This window comes from Amblyomma maculatum, chromosome 8, assembly GCF_055883805.1.
Source record: "Amblyomma maculatum isolate TAMU_Amacu chromosome 8, ASM5588380v1, whole genome shotgun sequence".
Classification (NCBI taxonomy): Eukaryota; Metazoa; Arthropoda; class Arachnida; order Ixodida; family Ixodidae; genus Amblyomma; species Amblyomma maculatum.
This window is the reverse complement of record NC_139351.1, coordinates 121,950,461-121,969,717: the sequence shown is the minus strand read 5'-3', so window position 1 is coordinate 121,969,717 and position 19,257 is coordinate 121,950,461. Positions and strand designations below refer to the sequence as shown.

The 19,257-nt window shown below is 49.7% G+C and overlaps 2 protein-coding genes across 2 annotated transcripts in view; one reads left to right on the top strand and one right to left on the bottom strand.

Annotated features, from left to right (window-relative positions):
* The window catches only part of LOC146182396 (m-AAA protease-interacting protein 1, mitochondrial-like), a 275,077-nt gene that overhangs the window by 75,581 nt on the left and 180,239 nt on the right, over positions 1–19,257 (bottom strand). The gene's annotated exons all lie outside the window — the stretch shown is intronic.
* LOC146182397 (uncharacterized) overlaps positions 11,564–19,257 on the top strand; it is a 142,325-nt gene continuing 134,631 nt past the window's right edge. Inside the window, exon 1 of the mRNA XM_084577482.1 lies at positions 11,564–11,874. Within this exon, the coding sequence (XP_084433608.1) occupies positions 11,757–11,874 (118 nt within the window). The 5' untranslated portion in view covers positions 11,564–11,756. The remainder of the gene's footprint in view (positions 11,875–19,257) is intronic.

The following is a 19,257-nucleotide window of genomic DNA, read 5'->3' as shown; positions in this document are numbered from 1 at the left end:
AACCCAGCGATGCATGAAGCCAGTCCATCGCACTGTACTGTATTCTGCGCTCGCAATGATTCCTCAGCTGATGACGGCTTCGTCAGAGTCTTAGCAAGAAGGCTAAACGAAGCAGAGGCGAAGACTCTTTTTCCTCGAGTTCATCTACGCTCACCACCCCCGGCGCATGCCGTCCTGTTTGTTCATGATAATCCTACCGGCTTCTACTGACAAGTTCAACAACATGAAGAAGCAGGCCAGGTCAGCGCCTCTCAAGGCTCACAGTCTGGGAGCAGTGAAAGACGTAAGAGTGAATTGGTGTAGAAACTCGTTGCGACTGATGTCATGAACCAAAAACACTTGCAAGATTAAGCAACGTGAAACAATTCGGAGGCATCAGTGCGCAATTTTATGTACTTCAGGGCAATAGTCTTACGACCGGCGTCGTTTACAACTTCGACGTGGCAAGCTGTGACTATGACCTGTTCATTCCAATTCGACTAGCTGCCAGCGGCGTTGCAGTACAGTATCCCCAGCGTTTATTATGCTTAAGTGTATCAAGTTGATCTCTCATGGGGGCAGCTTTGCGACGTTCATGTTAGTCGGACACTTCTGATAGGTGGTTAGCCATATCGTCCTAAAGCTGCTCCTGCACCGAAAATTCATGGAGGTTGGGCACGGGATAATGTGTTATTTTTTCACTCTGTATCAAAGGTGATCTGTGAGAAACACAGCATCGACACCTGCCGGACGACTGTTCTTAAATTCTAGCCTTGTGTTTGGCGCATCATAGCTATGTTTCTTTAATGCCATAAAACCCCATATAACTAAATAAATAACTGTTACTAAGTCTGCTAATTACTATGGCCCTTGTAATGCTTCCTCGAAGGAGTGTCGTCGTCTGATAGAATCGATGGTACCGAAACATGCTACAAGAAACAATTCAATAGAAAAGGAGGTCGCCTCTATAGTGTGTCAACGTCACCTCCATCGTCGGAGGTTAGGTAAATGCAGTACATAGATCATTGGAACGATATTACAGCTGATTGTAGGACTTCTTGCCTTCCGCATGCTGCTGTAAAAGATGAGAGTCAGAAACTAAGTGAGGGTGTTTGTAGCAAATATGACGGCCACATCTACCGAAACCATGTACAATCACAGCGAGCAAACATTTCTTACTCTTGCAGTGTTCCGAGGCTATTGTTAACCTAGCATTGGACCAAGATGCGGTTGAAGACCAGAACCTTCAAGATAATTTAGTCGCTGCCGAAGCCTTACCCACCCTCAGTGACTGCGCTCAGTGAGATGGTGCCTGTACTCAGTGACTGCACCATCTGCGTGCACATGGATTAAACTGTTTAAATCACCGCAATAGCTCGGAGACAGTCAGCCTGGTCAACTTCCGCATCGTATGATATAGCTTCTCGGCACACGAACTCAGCGAGATGACGATATGCTTCTGAGAGAGAGTTTCGGCAGCAGCTCCCGGTGAACGTTCAGATATTAATGGCCGTTTCCTCGACTACGGACCTCACCAAACTCGACGAGTTAGCTGACAAGAACATGCAGGTCGGAAGGTCCTGCCGATAGATTGACATCGTCCAGTCTACCTTGAACGCCACCCTGCGCTCCTAACACCCTTCCCGACTCACCAGAGGAAGCAGTAGTGTCCGGCGTTATCCAGCTGTTCTGAAACCGCCTGCAATTGTTTTGGCGATAGCTGCCAAAACGCCTCAAGGCCTCAGTATGAATAGCCTGTGTCAGTTAAAGCGCGCCTCGTCACGCCTCGGCTCCAACCTCTGGCGTTAAACCTCACATTTCAAGTTTTTACCATCCATGTTTCAGCGCCAACTCCTGACAATGCTTGCTCCCGCGCTGTTGGTCGACAAATCACTCGGACGGCCACCAGCGGCGACGAGCGTCAGGTCCAAAATCCCTGCTGCCTTTTTTTACGTGATCGACAAGACCACAAGCACCAAATTCTGCATCTATATACTGTTTCCCAAATCAGTGGCCGTTCCGCTGCTCGCCACGCGACCATACTTCCAAGCCGCTTATCGACCTGCTGGCCGTGCAAGGTACAGTTAGAAGCAATATGAGAGGGAACGCGGGAGTGCGTTGCCTCCGCGTTTTGCAAAGCGCTGCCACCAACAGAAGACGAGAATGGGTATCATTAGGTGCATGCTCGGAAAAAGCAGCTTGCCAAGCTTACTTTGCATGCGTCTTTACCGCTGATTCTTATCACGTGTCGGCGACAGCACTTTGCAAAGCGTGGAGGCCACATACTCCCGTGCTCCCTCTCATATTGCTTCTAGCTGTACGCGCATTTCTCTCGACCAGAAATAGACTGAGGCACTAAACTCGAGTTCGCGCCGAGTTTTTCGATAGCTGTTGTTAGTGGTCGACGTCAGTTTGTATTTTATTGGCTCGGCCTTCCTCACCAAACACGGCTTTCTCGTTACCACCTACGGGATTGGACCATGCTTTTCTCTATTCAGATTCCTGTTGCGCAGGCAACTGCTGGCTGGTGTAGATACTTCTGGTGCCACAATTACCGATCGTTCGTTCCGCCATTTACTACGAGTGTATTCCACTTTGACTGCCCCATCTTATTGGGTTTTACTCATTCGACATGACGTACGTCCCCTATATCACGAGCCCATCTGTATTTTCCCGCCCATATTGCCTTCTCGCCTTGCCGACGACATCATAATATCGCTTGTGCCGAATTTGGCCACATAGTTGAGCTTGGCTGACTATTTTCCAGCAGTTAGGCATCTTCTCCACGTGTCCCCTCGATAGCAGGAAAACTGACACCAACACCTTTTCGCCTGGTTGATTTCCTTCACATGTCCTTCGGCCTCCGGAGCGCTGAACAATGTTTTCAACGCTGTACTGACACCATCCTTTGTACTGTCTCTTGCATTTGGTTACGTCGGTGATCGTTCTGTTTGCAATCTATCTGTACCTAGACGAGCACTTCGACTACTCCCGCCATTTGTTTGACCGTCTCTCCAACCGAAGCATTGCCGTCAACAGTGGAAACAGAGTTCGGACTACTGTCTCTTGGCTCGTCTTACTACGTCGACGCATGTGACGTAATACTTCTTAAGCTCGAGGTTAAAATAATTGTAGTTTTCTCCAGTGCAAAGCAAAGACAGTTCATAGGTAGGGACACTATTAAAACCGCTTTATCCCCAAGTGCGCCACTCTGCTTGGACGCCTTGATTATTTGCTTTCGGCGGCTAGCATGCCGCAGCCACTGACGTAGAATACAGACACACATGGTGCTGGTCTCGCTGCCGAAAACTACTTAAATGACGCTTTTTCGTTTGCACATCCTAAGCCGGACAGTTACCTCGCTTTCATGACAGACGCTTCCAGGACCGCCGTCAGAGCTGTCCTTCAAAACGACACAGATGGTGCCTGATAACTTTTGTCGATATAGCTGCTCCGTTCTGCAATAAATAAATAAATAAATAAATAAATAAATAAATAAATAAATAAATAAATAAATAAATAAATAAATAAATAAATAAATAAATAAATAAATAAATAAATAAATAAATAAATAAATCCGCCGTTGCCAGCGTTGTGAGCGAAAACTCATATGCATGACTGTGGCAGGTTAGCAGGTCATATGACCGAACACTGATTCACGGATGCGTCGTGTGACTTAACGAGACCATGAAATCGCCAAGTTGGAAAGAGCTGCCCACTCGGGTTTCTCATTTAAGTTGAATATTATCCAAGACTCTGATGATATTCAAGTGCAAGACGCTTTTCTCACATGCTACATTTTGATGTGGGTCCCAAGAATATTTGTGCCTGCTTCATTTCCTAAGCTCATCTTCGATGCTTTGGACAACTTGGTGTACCACACAATCACCACTGATAATCTAAATGTGGCGTACCACAAAATTGGAGTGACAAAAGCTCGTCGAGTCTCTCTTTGCGTTGTCGCATATAAACGCTAACGTCCGTGACTGCATGCGCACCTGTGCCAACACGCCTAACTCCGCCAGACAGAACCTTTCTTTCTGGAGCACCTCGTCTCTCTTGTTTCGGACAGCTAGCCATTTTTTGTCCTTCGCACATACCACCAGAGTACACTTCAGACATTTAATTCGGGCCGTTCTGCATTTTATTGTGCCGCTCAGCGTCGTGCGCTGTTGACGTGAAAGGTTCAGCTGACTCGTTCGAGCTGGGGCTGTTGACGCCAGCCTTGTTCATAATTTACTCGTTCTCCTCTTCTCTTCCTCTACGTCTTTCCACTGCAACCATGCCATCTCGCCATGTACGTACAGCACCGTTCACTATTTGGGTGAACATTGGAATAGGCGGTTGCTTTCTTTGCAGCGCCATCGCGTCTCACATGGTCGCAGATCGAAACAAAGTGACTCAGGCACATAAGTAGCTGCAGGTGGTTCTTCACATGGCCTGCCACGTCACTTCGATGCACAGCCGTGCCTGACGCAATGACGCTCCGAAGAGAACAGTCACGCGCTCGCATGTTCAACCCAAGAGGTCACGTGGTTTTGAGAAAACATGACATCACACATGGTGGACCAATTGGTGGACTCCCCTGCATGAAATATCACGGGCTAGGTAAGAAATTGTTTACGTTGCTGTACCTGTGATCACGTGACTTCGCCGCCATCTTGAATCTGAGAGCGACGGAGACACGAACGAGCAACCGCCAAATCTATGTAGCAAGAGTTAACGCTTTTAAAAGTCCATGTGATAAGAAAGCGGTAAAGACGCATGCAAAGTAAGCTTGGCAAGCTGCTTTTTCCGAATATGCCCCTTTGCAAACTAGCTACGAGTCACGCAGTATGGTGAAGGCGTAACTAGAGGTGTTCGCAAACCGAATCGCAAAAACGAGGATGATTTTGTTTTTTCAGCGTCACTGACGTTCTTTTTTTTTTTCTGCAGACAGAAGCCTTTGTAACTTCCTGTTCGTGACGGAAGTAACTGCATCTGTGCTCCCGTGATACGTTTTCTCGCGGTTGGATCACTGACTTCTCCACAGTCTTGATTCGGCTTTCCTCACGCACTTGGAGATGGGTTGTAATATGAATTCGCTCCCTTGTCGCTATTCTTAGCCTGAATCTTGTTAGAGTGCATTCTTCAGCTTTCTTATAGCTCAGGCTGCGGAGAATCTGTCTAACCTTTCTACTGAAACGCAACATGTTCTCTCTTGGTTGAGAAGCACGGTTTCATTACGTTCTTATCTATGTGCCGAATTCTGTATCATTCACCGCGCTGTGCGGCGCCAGTGTAGGGAGGCAGTGTTAATTTGTAGCTCAGGCTATCAGGAGGCTCTAGGAGATAAGATTAAAACAAAATTCTCCTCTCCAGTTTGTCAGGTGGCTGCGTGCGGATCCTGTCTTAGCCTGCGCTCTACAATACAACTCATCTACCATAGCTAAATGGCTTTGCCTCGCTGCGATCCTTGTGGCGCGTGAACTTGCTTTTGGCGACGAAAGGCGGTTGCAGTTTTGCGATCGGCGGCGCTCATAGCGTGCATGTGCACTTTGGATTCCCGGACATGTCATGCTTTTCCGGCGGACTGCGGCTCTGCAGCATGAGTTTTTTTTCTTAGTGTCCTCGTTCCCCACCTCAGTCGTCTCTTGTCGATTTCTCTTTTAAGTCCCTCTTCGCTTTTTACGGGCAGGATAGCCACCAAGAACACATTTATGGCTAACCTGCCTGCCTTTCTCTATCTCTCCCATTATATTTCAGTAGTTAAAATGAACACGTCTCTTCTCCTTTCTAATCAGAAAAAGACGACAGCAAGGCCTCCTAATATACAGTGCCCATCGGCATGAACACGACGACAAAATAAAGGCGTGAAAACTGTGTACATTGTGGGTTCTTCGAAAAACCGCGTCAGGTTGCTTACTAAAAAGTGATGACACACTCAAGATAACAAAACCAATGAAGCGCGCTAAGTTTGTATACGTGCCCTTTCGTGCTAACACTCGTTTCATCAACAGCCCCACGCAGTTTTTTCTATAATGAACAATCAACTAACCCCATTTATCCATACTTTAAATTGTACCGGTTTAAAATAACGGGTAAGGCATTGACGCTAGTAAGGTATTGATGCTATGAGTGGGGCGCTCGGAGGAGGAGGAGGAGGAGGGGACTTACAGGTTCTGTGGTTCTTAATATGCACACATATTGATTCGCTCGAAATCCGTTTTTCCCCATTTCATATCCATCAATGAGCCCTCGACCTTTAGATTATTGGTAGCTGCACGCAGATTTAGTTAGTCAACACGGCCTGACTGATCGAGTGAGTGTCGTGGCGGCTGCCCTACCGGAAATAATCTTTTATAACCCGCGTTAAATAGTTAACGTAATCCTTCAGGGAGATTTTTCTCGATCATGAATGTCTGCATGGGAGGTGCCCTTAAGCCTGTGTTTTGAACCCGCAGGAAGGAACGCAGCTCGTGTAAGTTCTTGGTTTGTACACAGCACAATGCTAGTGACCGGGATGCGCCAGGTATCATGAATGCGCAGTATCATAAGGATTACATTAAAGCGGCGCGCCAATCGTCGTGAACAAAACATACGCATTCACTGAGAAAATAAGTAGGCGACAGCAGCTCTCTATAGATTTATAGCACTCATGAGCTCTATAAGAGCAACAGACGTTGATGGAGGCCAGAAATCTTCGGAAGTGCTTCGTGAAATGTTTAGAGAGGACGATGTGGAAGACGAAGGAAGACGAAGCCATTATTTAAAGGGTTAGCGCAGGCCCGCGGCTCAAACTTTGTCCAGACTTCTCTCTTCAGGACAAGTCCGCACCTGTAATCGCTTTAAGCGCTGACGTAGGTACAGAGTTAAAATTGCATCAAAACTTTAGCCTCGGCGCGGCTAAAATATTTGAATTAAAAGGGAAGCTAGTCTAAGCATTGCATGCGACGGATAACTTTTTAGATTTCTGAGGAACGCAGGGTATGCAAGCTGCGAAAATCGCACCTGTGTGTGCAAGTTCACGTCACTTGTATGCAAGTGTGCATCACTTCCATATTACGTAAAATTTTCCTCAAAAACGTGCAGCCTATCGCTTTTGATTCTATGTATTTCAGTGTATTTTATTTCGCACCGCACAAACCTCAGCCCCTAGGCGTTGATAGGCTTGCTCACACCCCCGAGTATAAAGATATACAGCAGGGCCACAAGAAGGATTGGGTAGAGTTGCCAAGGCATATATGGCTATCGCTTCTTTCCTTTTCAGGCCGGTGTCAGCGCGAGCATTGTCATCCGCGTCGGCAAGATGAAGAAAAAACGCTGACACAAAGAAAGCAGTCATAAAAACTTCACCGGAGGTGCAAATAATACACGTTAACCGAAATAAAATTGAAAAGTAATGTAGGTCCACCAGCTATGCGGATGCGATATTTGTGAGTTTCATAATTTCTCAATTAACTGCGTTCGAGAAAGAAAAATGAGTGGCATCAATATTGGTCACCTCTAGTAGTACATGTTGAGTTGGTAGTTGTAGTGCAGTGACGAACGAAATAATGTAGGAGGATCAATGGGAATGATTACTTTCTATCGTCAGTGTCGTCCACTTCTTAGTCTATTCCGATTCTGTTCTTATAACCAGTGTGTTCGTAATCTGTTCATTTACTGTTTCCCAACCTTTGAAGTAAGTTTAATTTTTATTCGAGGCGCTACTATTTCGGCACAAACCCTCCTTACTACAAGTGGAGAAGAGATTTTACACTTCTTCATATTGAGTTGCAGGTGGAAGATCGCTGAAGCAAGCGACAAATTCCACTAAACATTGCCTGCCACGAACGTCAGGCCGAGGTTTGATCCAGACGCCGCACCATTTTCGCCTTCATAAACATCCTAATTCTGTCGCATAAAAAGAATGCTCTATAACAATTCATGTAAGCATGCCATTCTCATATTCATTGCTGTAGTATAGCTTGCATTAACAAACCTTCACATCTGTCGCTGAACATGCTGTTACACCGCGGTAACCATCCAGTGCGATGTTTTTTCCTTCTCTCTTCTGGCTTTAGGGCTCGCACAGTTTTCTAGTGCGCAGCCAGTACTAGCCGCAATCACGGATTTCGCCGATGTCTGCCCGAAGCCGCTCTCTTTCTTTGTTCACACTTGAAGTTCAAAAGTGAGGGCGACGCCCCGCGTGTCACGTGGCTTAACAATGAGAGAGTGGCGCGTATCAGTTGAGGCCGTTACCGGGCGGCGGAAGGGGCACTTTCGTGCAGCTCCTGCGCCCTCTGCTCTCATCTCTTGTCAGTCGCCCCTCAGCTTTCAGTGACAGCAGGCGTGTTCTCCCGTATCATAGACACCCCTGAGAAGACACGCCTTCTTGTTATCTTCAGTGACATCTGGGACAGCGGCATCCTGCTAGATACCTGGTGGAATGCCAAGTCAGCTAAGGAAGTTTCATCTGCCGTCTTGTCTCTCATCTCGGGCCTGCAAGAACATGGAGTTCGTCGCCCTGGAATGGCTCACATGGATCGCCAAGGCTTCCAAATTACTTCTAGAAATGCAGACAGGATTCCGGAAGCAACGCTGTGCAGCAGATTCTATCGCGGACGTGGTCTCCACCCTTGAGGAAGCCAAACACTCTAGAGAGGTTGACTTCCCGGTACTCCTAGATGTGGAGGGATCGCTTTTCAGCCAGCGGCTTTTCAACCTTCGTCATGGCTGACCTGCCGAATTTTATTCAGCAGGGAAGACGCCATAAGGCCCCCTATTCCACTTACGAGGATGATGTCTTTTGGATCCAGGTTCCAAAGAAGCACATCGTTTCACCGGAAAGGCCATGCAGCGAGCACTGAATGGCGTTCAGGATTTACTTGCATTCAAGAGATTGGCCCTCTCGGTAACCAAGTCTGAGGCCCTGGGCTTTCATCTAAGAGGAGCAAGGAATATCCGCTGACTTGCAACTCTGCATATCGCTGAAATTAGGGAGCCTAGATGTTGCCCTACATGGCACCCGGCTGCGGGCGCCGCGCCACAACATGCAGGCTCCCTAGGTGAAACCTCCTGCAATTAGAATGTGAGGTGAAGAATCTAGGTCTCATAATTGATGACCGGCTCACCTTGATTCCAGCAGGTAAATCCATTTTGACCCGACTAGATCATGTGGAAAGAGCAGTCAAATGCCTCCTTGCTAGTGGCAATGAATGCTATACCGCTTGGGCAATCAGGCTCTTCGAATCAGTAGCGACATCGGTAATCCTTTACGCCCTGTCTTTAGTCTCCCTCAGGCCTACCCGCGTCATGCGACTGAATAGATTTCTCGGAGTCCCCCACTCATCTCAGATCCCATTCACACTGGCGGAAGCTGGTATCTACCCTCTGGCCGTCTTTTTGCCTAGGGGAGACTCACCGACCGTCCCACCCATGCTCCTGACGGTGCTTTCTTCCTAGCACAACTGCACAACTCCCTTTCCAGGATGGGAAAGTTGTCAGCCGTGTTCTCGGAAATCGTCGGACCAGTCATGGGTTTCTTCGTACTGTCTTCACCGCCCAACCCTTTTCCATTGCAGGTCTTCCTGGTCATGGGTCGCAGCTCTAAGCGCCACACTCCTGCCACTGTCCTCCAGCAGTCAACCACAGCTCTCCTTGAAGAGTGTAGCGGCCCCATCCTCCCCTTCATGGATGGTTCGATACGACCAGCAACTGGAAAAGCAGCTGTGTTTCAGCTGGATCTGTTAAGACTCTTCCGCCTGTCATTCTATGCTAGATCATCAACTGCAGAGCTGGCCGATATCCACTTAGCCTCACAGTTAATCTAATCCAGCGTTCCACCTGTACCTGTGAACATATTATGCGACCCGAGGTCTACTCCGGAGCTGTTGACTAACCATTATGGCATCAACCTCTCGGCGAACATTCTCCGAGTCTGCCATCTAGCCCTTGAGGACTCCCGGTATCAACCGGCCCTCCATTGAGTTCCAGGACATACTGAAGCCCAGGGAAATTCGGAAGCCGGTGCTCTGGCTAAAGCTGCTCACGACAACGAGGCCCCAGGCACCACGGATGTCACGCCTCATGACTTCTCAAGACCTTTCCTGAGGAAGGCAGTGAGGTAATTCCACCCTGACCGCCTTATCGCCGCTATCGGACAAAATTTCTTAGAAGGACAAGCCCCTGTTCTTGCGCTTGGGCATACGCTGTACGTGGACCCCGTCCCGTATGTACGCCTGCGGCGAGCTCCTTCCCCAGTCTGCCCCTCCTGCGGTAACACTGGCACTTAGGGAACTTTCTCAATGCCTGCCCAGCCTCTGCTAGTCACCAACTTCGACTTTAGCGTGGCTATCGGAACCTTGGTCTCCCAGCCGATAAGGAAGTGCAACTGCGCCTTTCAACTCGGAACCAACTTTACGCACACTGGCTCTTTTTCAACTGTCTGGAGTCCTGTCTGATGTCTGCTATTTAGGCAAGCACGGGTCTATAGGATCATGAGCGTCTGAATCTCGCTCTCATCTCCCCATCCCCTTTCCTCCCTACAACCTCTTCCTCATTTCCCTGGTCGCCAAGAGTGATGTCACTATGATGGTCATCATAAGTCGCGACCAGTGTATCCTCCCCAAAATATACCATAGTTGCCAGCAGCAGCACCAAATGTGTACTCGCAGTGTTCCGCGCCGCTCACTGCATCGTGAAGCAGCTTGTGAACATCTCCGAGTACTCGCCTTCAAGCGCATTTACTTTCTCTTCGATTATCCGTTTTCATGCTGGGGACACTTCACTACTCTAGACCTGGGGATACCGAAACTCTAGAGCATCTGCTTTGTTATGTCCTTATTTAATCCTGGTTGGCGATAGTAACAAAAAATTGTTGCAAGCATCCTAACCTTGACAAGCGCTTCGAAGAATGCTAATATAAGATTGAGAATGCCTGAACCACGCAGTGGAACAGTATTCTATCGGTGCTTTAAAGAGGACCTGTCGTTCTTACCGCGAACTGTTGGTCCAAATACTATGCAGATTACAGAACCGTGTTCATTGTTCAACATGAAAACGTAAGAAATGAAAATAAATAACAGTGTAACAAAATGTAAAAATGCATACAAAAGTAAATCAGAACTATGCAGTGCTAGCGTATCTATCTCGCATTTGATTAACTATGCGAATCGGCAGATTTTTTCGATTTGTTCATTTTATCGCTATTGTTGTGAGATGCGACCCCCCCCCCCCCCCCCCCCCCCCTTCCCGACGGTATGTATGCCCTCAGAGTGAAATGCATAGTAAACGAAAATTGATGCTAATGCCTGCAGTTATTATGCAGCGCCCGCTGACTCCTATCATCGCACAACACACAAACGACATGTATTCGGCTGAATTCTGTCGATTTCCCTGTAAACCCCGAAGAACAGTCGTGCCGCAAGAGCTGACCCCCAATAGATGCAAACCCAGCTGTCGATAGTCCCGGAGGCCGTAAAGATCATAACGCGCATAGAGCGAACAGCGACAACCAGGTGGCAGCGCATGTTCAGGTTTCGCGAGAGAGGAGGAAGAGAACTCATCGCGGCTAGAGAGAGTGGGCGTTCTCGCCGCGCGCGTCCTGGCAGAGTGCGCTAGCGTCGCCCGCCGCCGCGGCCGCGCATTTTCTCGCCGCAGCCAGCGACAAGATGACGGCGTCCGCGCGTCGACGGTGGCCTCCGGGCAAGCCTGGGTCAGGCTCCCTCGCTCACCGGGCCAGCTAGGAACAAGAGCGCAGCCCCGTGCCGCTAAGGTGGCCGCGAGCCCCGTCTCGCCGCCACCGTGGGGCAGCGATGAGGCCGGAAGAAGATGAGAGCGCTGGCCGCTTCTTCCGCTACTGGATTACCGTAGTCTCCTGCTGCTCGCTGGCCTTCGTCGTCGTCGTCGCCGAACCAGGCTCGTCGCACTCAGGTGAGACACTCGGCGCGCGCTACCGCTGACGCCGCGTGCTTCGCCGTGCGCTTCCACTTGCGTTGCCTCTGAGATCCGTGGAACGTCATGTGGTGGTGCTCACGCTTACAGCACCAATGTACAAGACGAGAACAAATGGTCGCTTTTACTAAAGAGACTTACTAATACGACTAGGGTATACCGGTTACTCTCCAGGGCAACTAAACACGCTGGCCACCAGACTCTGTTCACTCCAATCTTTTGTGATCATGTTTTACATAGAAGCTATAAGCTAGGACAATTTTCTTTTTTGCCTATCTTAAATGACGGTTTTCAACCAACAAATCGAGCGTCACCAGGACGAACTGAACTCACCCTTGGCCCAGACACGAAAACGTGCCCCAACGAGATCCTTAGTAAACAACGAAGGAATTCGCTCTATAGCCGTGTAGTCAAGTTGTCATTCTGGGCTGTGCTTCGGACGAGTGCCTTTGCCTGTCATTCCTTCACTTAACATTGGTGCTATTTTGCGGGGAAGTTTCGACTTAGGCTTTCGCGCCTAATTGGATGGGGCTGCAGCTAACGATACTGCTGCGGTTTTAAGCAATATCTCCTTACCGCCTAGCTTGCTAAGTAAGCTAACAAACTGAGATGTTTGCGGAACCACAAGTCAGTGACAAACCGGTGGCAATATTCCATGCGAAGTCTAAAACACATGCAATTTCGGCAGCGCGTTTGGGTACAGATTATGATGATCCGCGCTAAACGTTAACACGACATTCTATGCGGCTGCAATACGAACGCAACCGGAGTGGCCCGTCCTACAGAGTTAAGCCCCTTGACAGGCACTGGCGTCTCCGACCGTGGCATTGGGCAGCGCTCGGCTTCCGTCAACTCGGCCGGTGAACCCCTGTGTTGGAGGGTATGACAGGAGGCGGTCCTCCCGAACAGTGCCAAAACACGTCTCACTGCAGAAAGCGACCCCAGTGCGGATGGATAGGTGCCTGCTTCCGTATCGATCATTCAGTAGCAGCGGCGTATCTCCACTGACGGCGAGCGTGATTCCAGGCTAGGACCGCTGTTCGATCGACACGCTGGTTCTTTTTCCCCCGAAGTCAATGCGGGCACGAGGGGAAAATCTGGCCGTTGCTCTCGAATCGGTGCGTGCTCGTTCTAGTGAACGCGGATCCCCAATCGAGCGAGAGCCCTACCAGGACGCACGCGCCACACGAAAAGCGCTTCCGCTGACGTCACTCCTCCAAAGAGCGTCGTCGCACAATGCGAAGACGGCGGCGAAACGTCGTCGTTTCGCTTGCTCGCGGCAGAATCAGCAGGGCTCGAAACCACCATAAGGGAAGAACGGTCGCAACAGAGCGCGCGCGCAAAGGGGGAAAAGTGGGGAAAGCGGGAGCGCGTTCTGCAGTGAAGCGTGCTGCTGCTGCTGTCGCCGTCCTCCTCCTATCCCTCCCCAGAGCGCGCAAGGGGAAAAAAAAAAAAGAGGAGGAGGCTGCTGCTCACTGCGCATGCGCGGATCCCGACCGGCCCCGGCCGCCGGCGCGCGCTCATTAATAAGGGAAGCGCCGCGCTGGTGCGGCTCCGCTGTCGCGTTCGGACGCGGCGCGAGTCGACGCTTGCCAGGCGTCCCAACCTCCCCTTACTACTGCTGCTGCTGCTGCCAGAAGTCCCGCAGCGGGGCGGCGTTGCATTTTTAAAAGGCGTGCCGTTCTCGGCCTGCGATCACGACACGGCGCCGTGGGGTGGCTTAATTCCACCCTCCTCCTACTTCTAGCCGTTTTAACGGCGCCGCAATTTTGGGGACGCTAAGCAAAAGGCGCTCTCCGGACAAACCAAACACCTCGCGAGAAAGAGAGCGTCTGTTCTCGTCGCTGTCGACTACACGACGCGCCGGCCTGCCGTCGTCGTGTCGTATTCTTTTCCTCTGTTTGGCGCATTCTTCTTGGGCGCCTGAAGTTGGAGCGGCCCAGAGGGGGTGCCCGGGGCGTCGCGGACGCGCCGGCGTTCTGGACAAGATGTACGGCCTAGTTCGCCGCGCAGGGACTGAAAAATCGGGTCGCCTTTTGTTTTGCGCCAGGCCGGCCAAAGTGAGCGGTGTTCGCTCCTTGCCAGTTCCCCTCAATTCCTTTCTTTTCCTTTTCCTCTTCTCTCTTTCTTAATATGTACGCGCGATGTGAAACCCGGGGGGCAGTTATGGGAGCTGCGCGGAACGATGGGCCTCGAGAAACTTTTGGGCGGACGTGCGGATGTCGTTGAGTGAATGCCGTCATTTGACAAGGATGCCGTCTACACTATGCTGGCTTGGGGCGGAGTGGAAGTGGACAACAAAGTGCCTCAACGTCCCAGAAACAAAGCTGGGAGTGGCGGACACGACGCCTGTCATGCTAGCGACGGAGCTCGACCCCAAGCACTCCTTCATACGCGTTAAACGATGACGACCTACATTAACGTGGCGTCGTTAAGGGACACGTTTTCCAGAAATGCTGGCGTCGACGTTGTAAACGAAAAATCACGGACATATTTCTGCCAAGCGGTTAAGTCGGCTGGGGAAATGGCAGGGGATTGTTTGGTCGGCGGGTTATGGGACTTCACGTGACATCGAGACGGCAGGAGCTGCCGGTCGGACAGCTCCTTTGATATGGGAATCGAACCAGGGTCCATGAGATACACAGAGCCAGATACGATAACTCTAGGCCACGCTGACAGGTTTATACGCCTTGGTTAAAGCGGGAATTTATATCTATGTAGGGTGGTACCTCACATAATATGGCAGCTTACGACTGCGTGTTTCTGAGCATGTGTGAGATAATGAAGTATGTATTAGGGTTATGCCAGTAGCAACAAAGCTCATGCACGCGAAAGAGTGTACGCAAAGGGAGTCGCACACTGGAGCTATGAACGGAGTCGCACCATGCATTTAAAGGCGGAGAGTGTAAATGTAGATTGGTTTGTAGGAAATGAAAGGCGCAGTATCTGTCACACCTTCTCCGTGAACACCTGAAACGCGCCGTAAGGGAAGGGAAGAAGGTGGAAGTGAAAGTGGAAAATGTTTGGTTTGATATGTGGGATTTAACGTCCCAAAGCGATTGAGGCTATAGGTTCTGTAAACTCTTGATAGGTTTTTTTTCCCCTCTACGCCTGTTCTCAGTGTCGGACTTGACGAGGAAACCGAGAGTTAATAAACAGCAAAACGCTTACGGATAAACAGTATTTGCACAGTATACGCAACGACTCTTTCAAAATGCACGCAACGATTTCGGGTGGTTGAACCACCTGGCCGGCTGTTGGCTGTCCGAACGTGTGTTTTGTTCATTTAGCATTAGAATTGTCTTCCTCAGTGAATATGCGATTGCGATTAAATGACGCTCCATTCGCACCGCTCCCCATACCTAGCAGAAAGATACATAAACTTGCAGATTCAGTCTTATATCCCTGTCACGTTGCTTTGGCGATTCGCCAATAGCGGTATCCTACGGCTTTTGTTTTCCTTCGTCCAGTTTGCTTCGCGATTGCGCGGGGCTCCACAAAGCACGTACAACCACGGATTATCGATCTGAACATGATACGTATTGTTAAGCTTTCACGTAACACTATTCATGCGGGCCCGATGCGCGCTGTACGTCTATAAGCGTCGAAAATCTTTAGTGTTGACTGGTCTGCTCGTCAGCGCTGCGTTTCTCATCATCCTCAACCAGACTATACCCACTGCACGATGAAGGCTTCTCTCATATTCCACCAGCTAACCCGGTCCTGTGCTAGCTGCATCCACTTGGCCCCATGCGAGCTTCTTAACCTCATCCGCCCACCTAACTTTTTGCCGCCGCCTACTACGCTTTCCTTCCCTTGGAATCCAATTTGTTACCCTTAGCTATTATCAGTTATCCTTTCTTTGCACTACGTATACTGCCGATACTCATTTTTTCTTGCCCCGCCGGGGTGGTGCAGTGGTAAGACGCCTGACTACTGTGCCGGAGTACCCGGGTTCGAACCCTACCTCGGCGGCTGCGTTTCGTTGGAGGCGAAACGGAGTGGCATCCGTGTGCTGTGCGATGTCAGTGCACGTTAAAGAACCCCAGGTGGTCGAAATTTCCGGAGTCCTCCACTACGGCGTCTCTCATAGCCTTAGTCGCTTTGGGACGTTAAACCCCACAAAGCAAACCAAACCAACCATTTTTTCTTCTTAATGTCCACTGGGATCTCATTGGCGGCTTTGCTGTTAACAGCTCGAAAGAGACGACGCTCAGTGGTGTTACCAGGAAAAACAAAGTTGTCTAGGTCCTTGTCCGTAGAGGGCAGGGTGTGCTTTTACTTGCTTGACCTCATCCAATGCGCGCTGTCTGTATAGACAAGACACATAAAGAAAAAATCGACGCAACCAACCATGAAGTCCCCCTCATCATAATAGAGATAGAAACGCTAAGCGTGGCACACTGCACTGTCCAGTTGAAAGCACCCTTTGTTCTATGCTTGAAAGGCTGTTGTTGTTGTGGCTGTAGGAAGAAGAAAAAGAAAGTGCACGGGCCTGCTACTGGCTCTGTAGCTGAGCCACCTCCGCTGCCTCGTGCAGATAGAAGAGAATATAGAGAAGAAAGAAAAGGAAGAGGGAAAGAAAGACGTGCACCGCAACAACAGCCGTCGTCCACCACCAGCGGTGGCGTGTGCAATGACGGCCTACAACAGATAAAAATTCGGTGCCAGGCTAGCCCCCTGCCGCAAGCGGCGGTGACCCACCTGTACCAGCCCCATCAGGGGAGTCCTGGTGCTTGAAAGGCTGCACAACCATATATGGCGGCATGCAGACAGACGCACAATGGCATCCAGGCACAACAGTTAAATAATTACGTGAGGCATGAAAAGTTTCTGATGCTATCACGCTGCCAACCCATAATGTAGCTAAGCGTGCCTTTCAACTCTAACGTGATATAATTAAATGCCCCATTCTCCAGAATATCCGACGCCGGCTTTGCTGGTATTGTGAGCGAAAAATTGCGAGCATGGGTCAGGCAGGTGACATGCCACGCACTGATTGGTCAGCGGTATAGTGTAACGTCACGAGACCACAAGACGTCGACCATTTGGCAGGGGCTAACTTGGACAGCCCCTGTGATATTGGAGGAAGAGATGGGAGTCGAACCAGTGAGCACTTTCGTACGGCTTGGTTACAGCGAGGATTTGTATCTATGTCGGGTGTTGGTTCGCATAGCGTAATGCTTAGTTTGGTTTGCCTTACAGGGTTGAACGTCACTCAGGCTATGAGAGGCGCCGTATCCGCAAGAGACGCGTGGAGGGGGCGCAGACTGGAGCCGAATTTAACCGAAGAATTTAAATATACCTCGCTTTGTTATCGTCGTTGAGGCCACAAAATCGCAAATGGTTTCCTCAACTACGGGAAATCGCTTTATATAGGCGAAAATTCACACAAGCGGCTCCAATGTGAAATCACTTTCACCGTCTCTTCGCTCGCCTCCTCTTAGTTTGAGTATATTTTCAGCTCGCTGTGAGCCATCAGGATGCTTGCTACTATATGCATTCCATGGCTTTAAATCACGCTTTCCGATCTCATCGCTGATGTAGGCGGTATTTGAGATGGTTTGGAGCTTGGTGTGGGCGTTAAGCGCGTTTTTCAACTGGTTGTTCAGCGGCAGGGAAGTCATTATGCTGTCCACGACGACTTCAATATTCACTCCAGATGGGCTGGTATCGGCAGCCGTAGCAAATCCCCGTAGAGGTTGTGCCTACTGTACATCCGCTATGACATTGCATGGGCTCCCCGTTCGGTCTTTACGGTGAGGGGCGTGGGGAAAGCCTATTTTTGCTCGTTTTCTGATCGAGGCAGCAGTTGAGAGTCGAATTTGAGGACACTGTTGATGGGACTACAAGGTCAAATGAACAGGCAGCCTGCAGCTCCTCGTGCGCATGTGATTCACGTGAGGAGAGCCAGTCGGAGCTGCCGGCAGCTCTCACTCTTTCTCTCTAGTTAGTTATGACCAGATGTGCACTGCGCTTTAACGATGCTCTGCCATGGAAGGGCTGTCCGTGACAGAACATTGCGCTTCCCTTTCTGCCTGCTACAACAATGTTCTCACAGGGCTAAAGGCGTTATGAAGGGAAGTTGGTTGGTTGGTTGGTTTGTAGGGTTTAACGTCCCAAAGCAACTCAGGCTATGAGAGACGCCGTAGTGGAGGACTCCGGAAATTTCGACCACCTGGGGTTCTTTAACGTGCACTGACATCGCACAGCACACGGGCGCCTTGCTTTTCGCCTCCATCGAAAAGCTGCCGCCGAGGCCGGGATTCGATCCCGCGTCCATGGGAACAGTAGTCGAGCGCCGTAACCACTGCGCCACCCCGGCGGGGTATGAAGGGAAGTGGGGTATGTGTCGCTGTAAGATATGATAATTCCATGCATGAGTATGAGAAATCTAGATTGTCCAGTACGCATGCATAAGGCGATTGGTGTAATAATCCAGCTCTTCAAATTCACAGTACGATTGTGTGTGCGTGTGTGAGTTTGTGTGTGTGCGGGCATGTGTGTGTGTGTAGCTACAAAACGCATAATACGGACGGCGGAAACGTTTGCTTGTTCAATTACGTCAGACATAAGTGCACTAAAGTACTGCTGGGAACCAATAACATTGTACGGTCGTGAAGCCGTGACAGTTGATGCTGGACGCAGTGTTACTGCCTGGCGTTGTACACCCATCAGTCGCCGGCGCTGAGGCCGCTCTCCAGCTGGCTATAGACTGAGAACCCGTGCACGGCAAGCGAGGGAAACTGTGTTGCAAACATTCGTCACACGGCGTTAATTTACCTTGTCCCTGAGCTGTGTCGGCTTTCTGTGACAATATTTATAGTCATTGCCGCAAAATTACGGAGCACGCTTTGGCGACGAAAGCCTTGCCACATCTAACCTGACGTAAATTAAGAAGTACTTTACAGATGCGTTAGTACATATGCCGCTAGTGCGTTCGCTCATGAACCAAACAAAACGTCACATCTCCATCATCTCCATTACGGAATGCGTCATAAATTTTCAAACGACAAAACGTGTTCCGTAATCGTTTGGCCTCACCTGCATGTGCAGTATAAATATTTAGAAATGCTCACAGGGTCGACGGTTACGAAAGTGCAACGAAGGGCTGAGTTCGAGGGTTGTTTTCCGCTGGTGATGTATGAAGAACTCCACTGTGACCCAGATGGAAATTCTTTTGCGGCGCTTTGCTTACGGTGCGTCGATGAATTGAAGAAGGTCAACGCTCCTAAACGTCGAGGCACATGTTTTCTTTGAACTTGCCTAGTATAGCTCCTTAAAGAAATAGTTCTGGTTTAACTTTGGTTAACCCTAGTTGAATTTATTGGGGACACTTAAGCTCATCCTTTAAGAGTATGA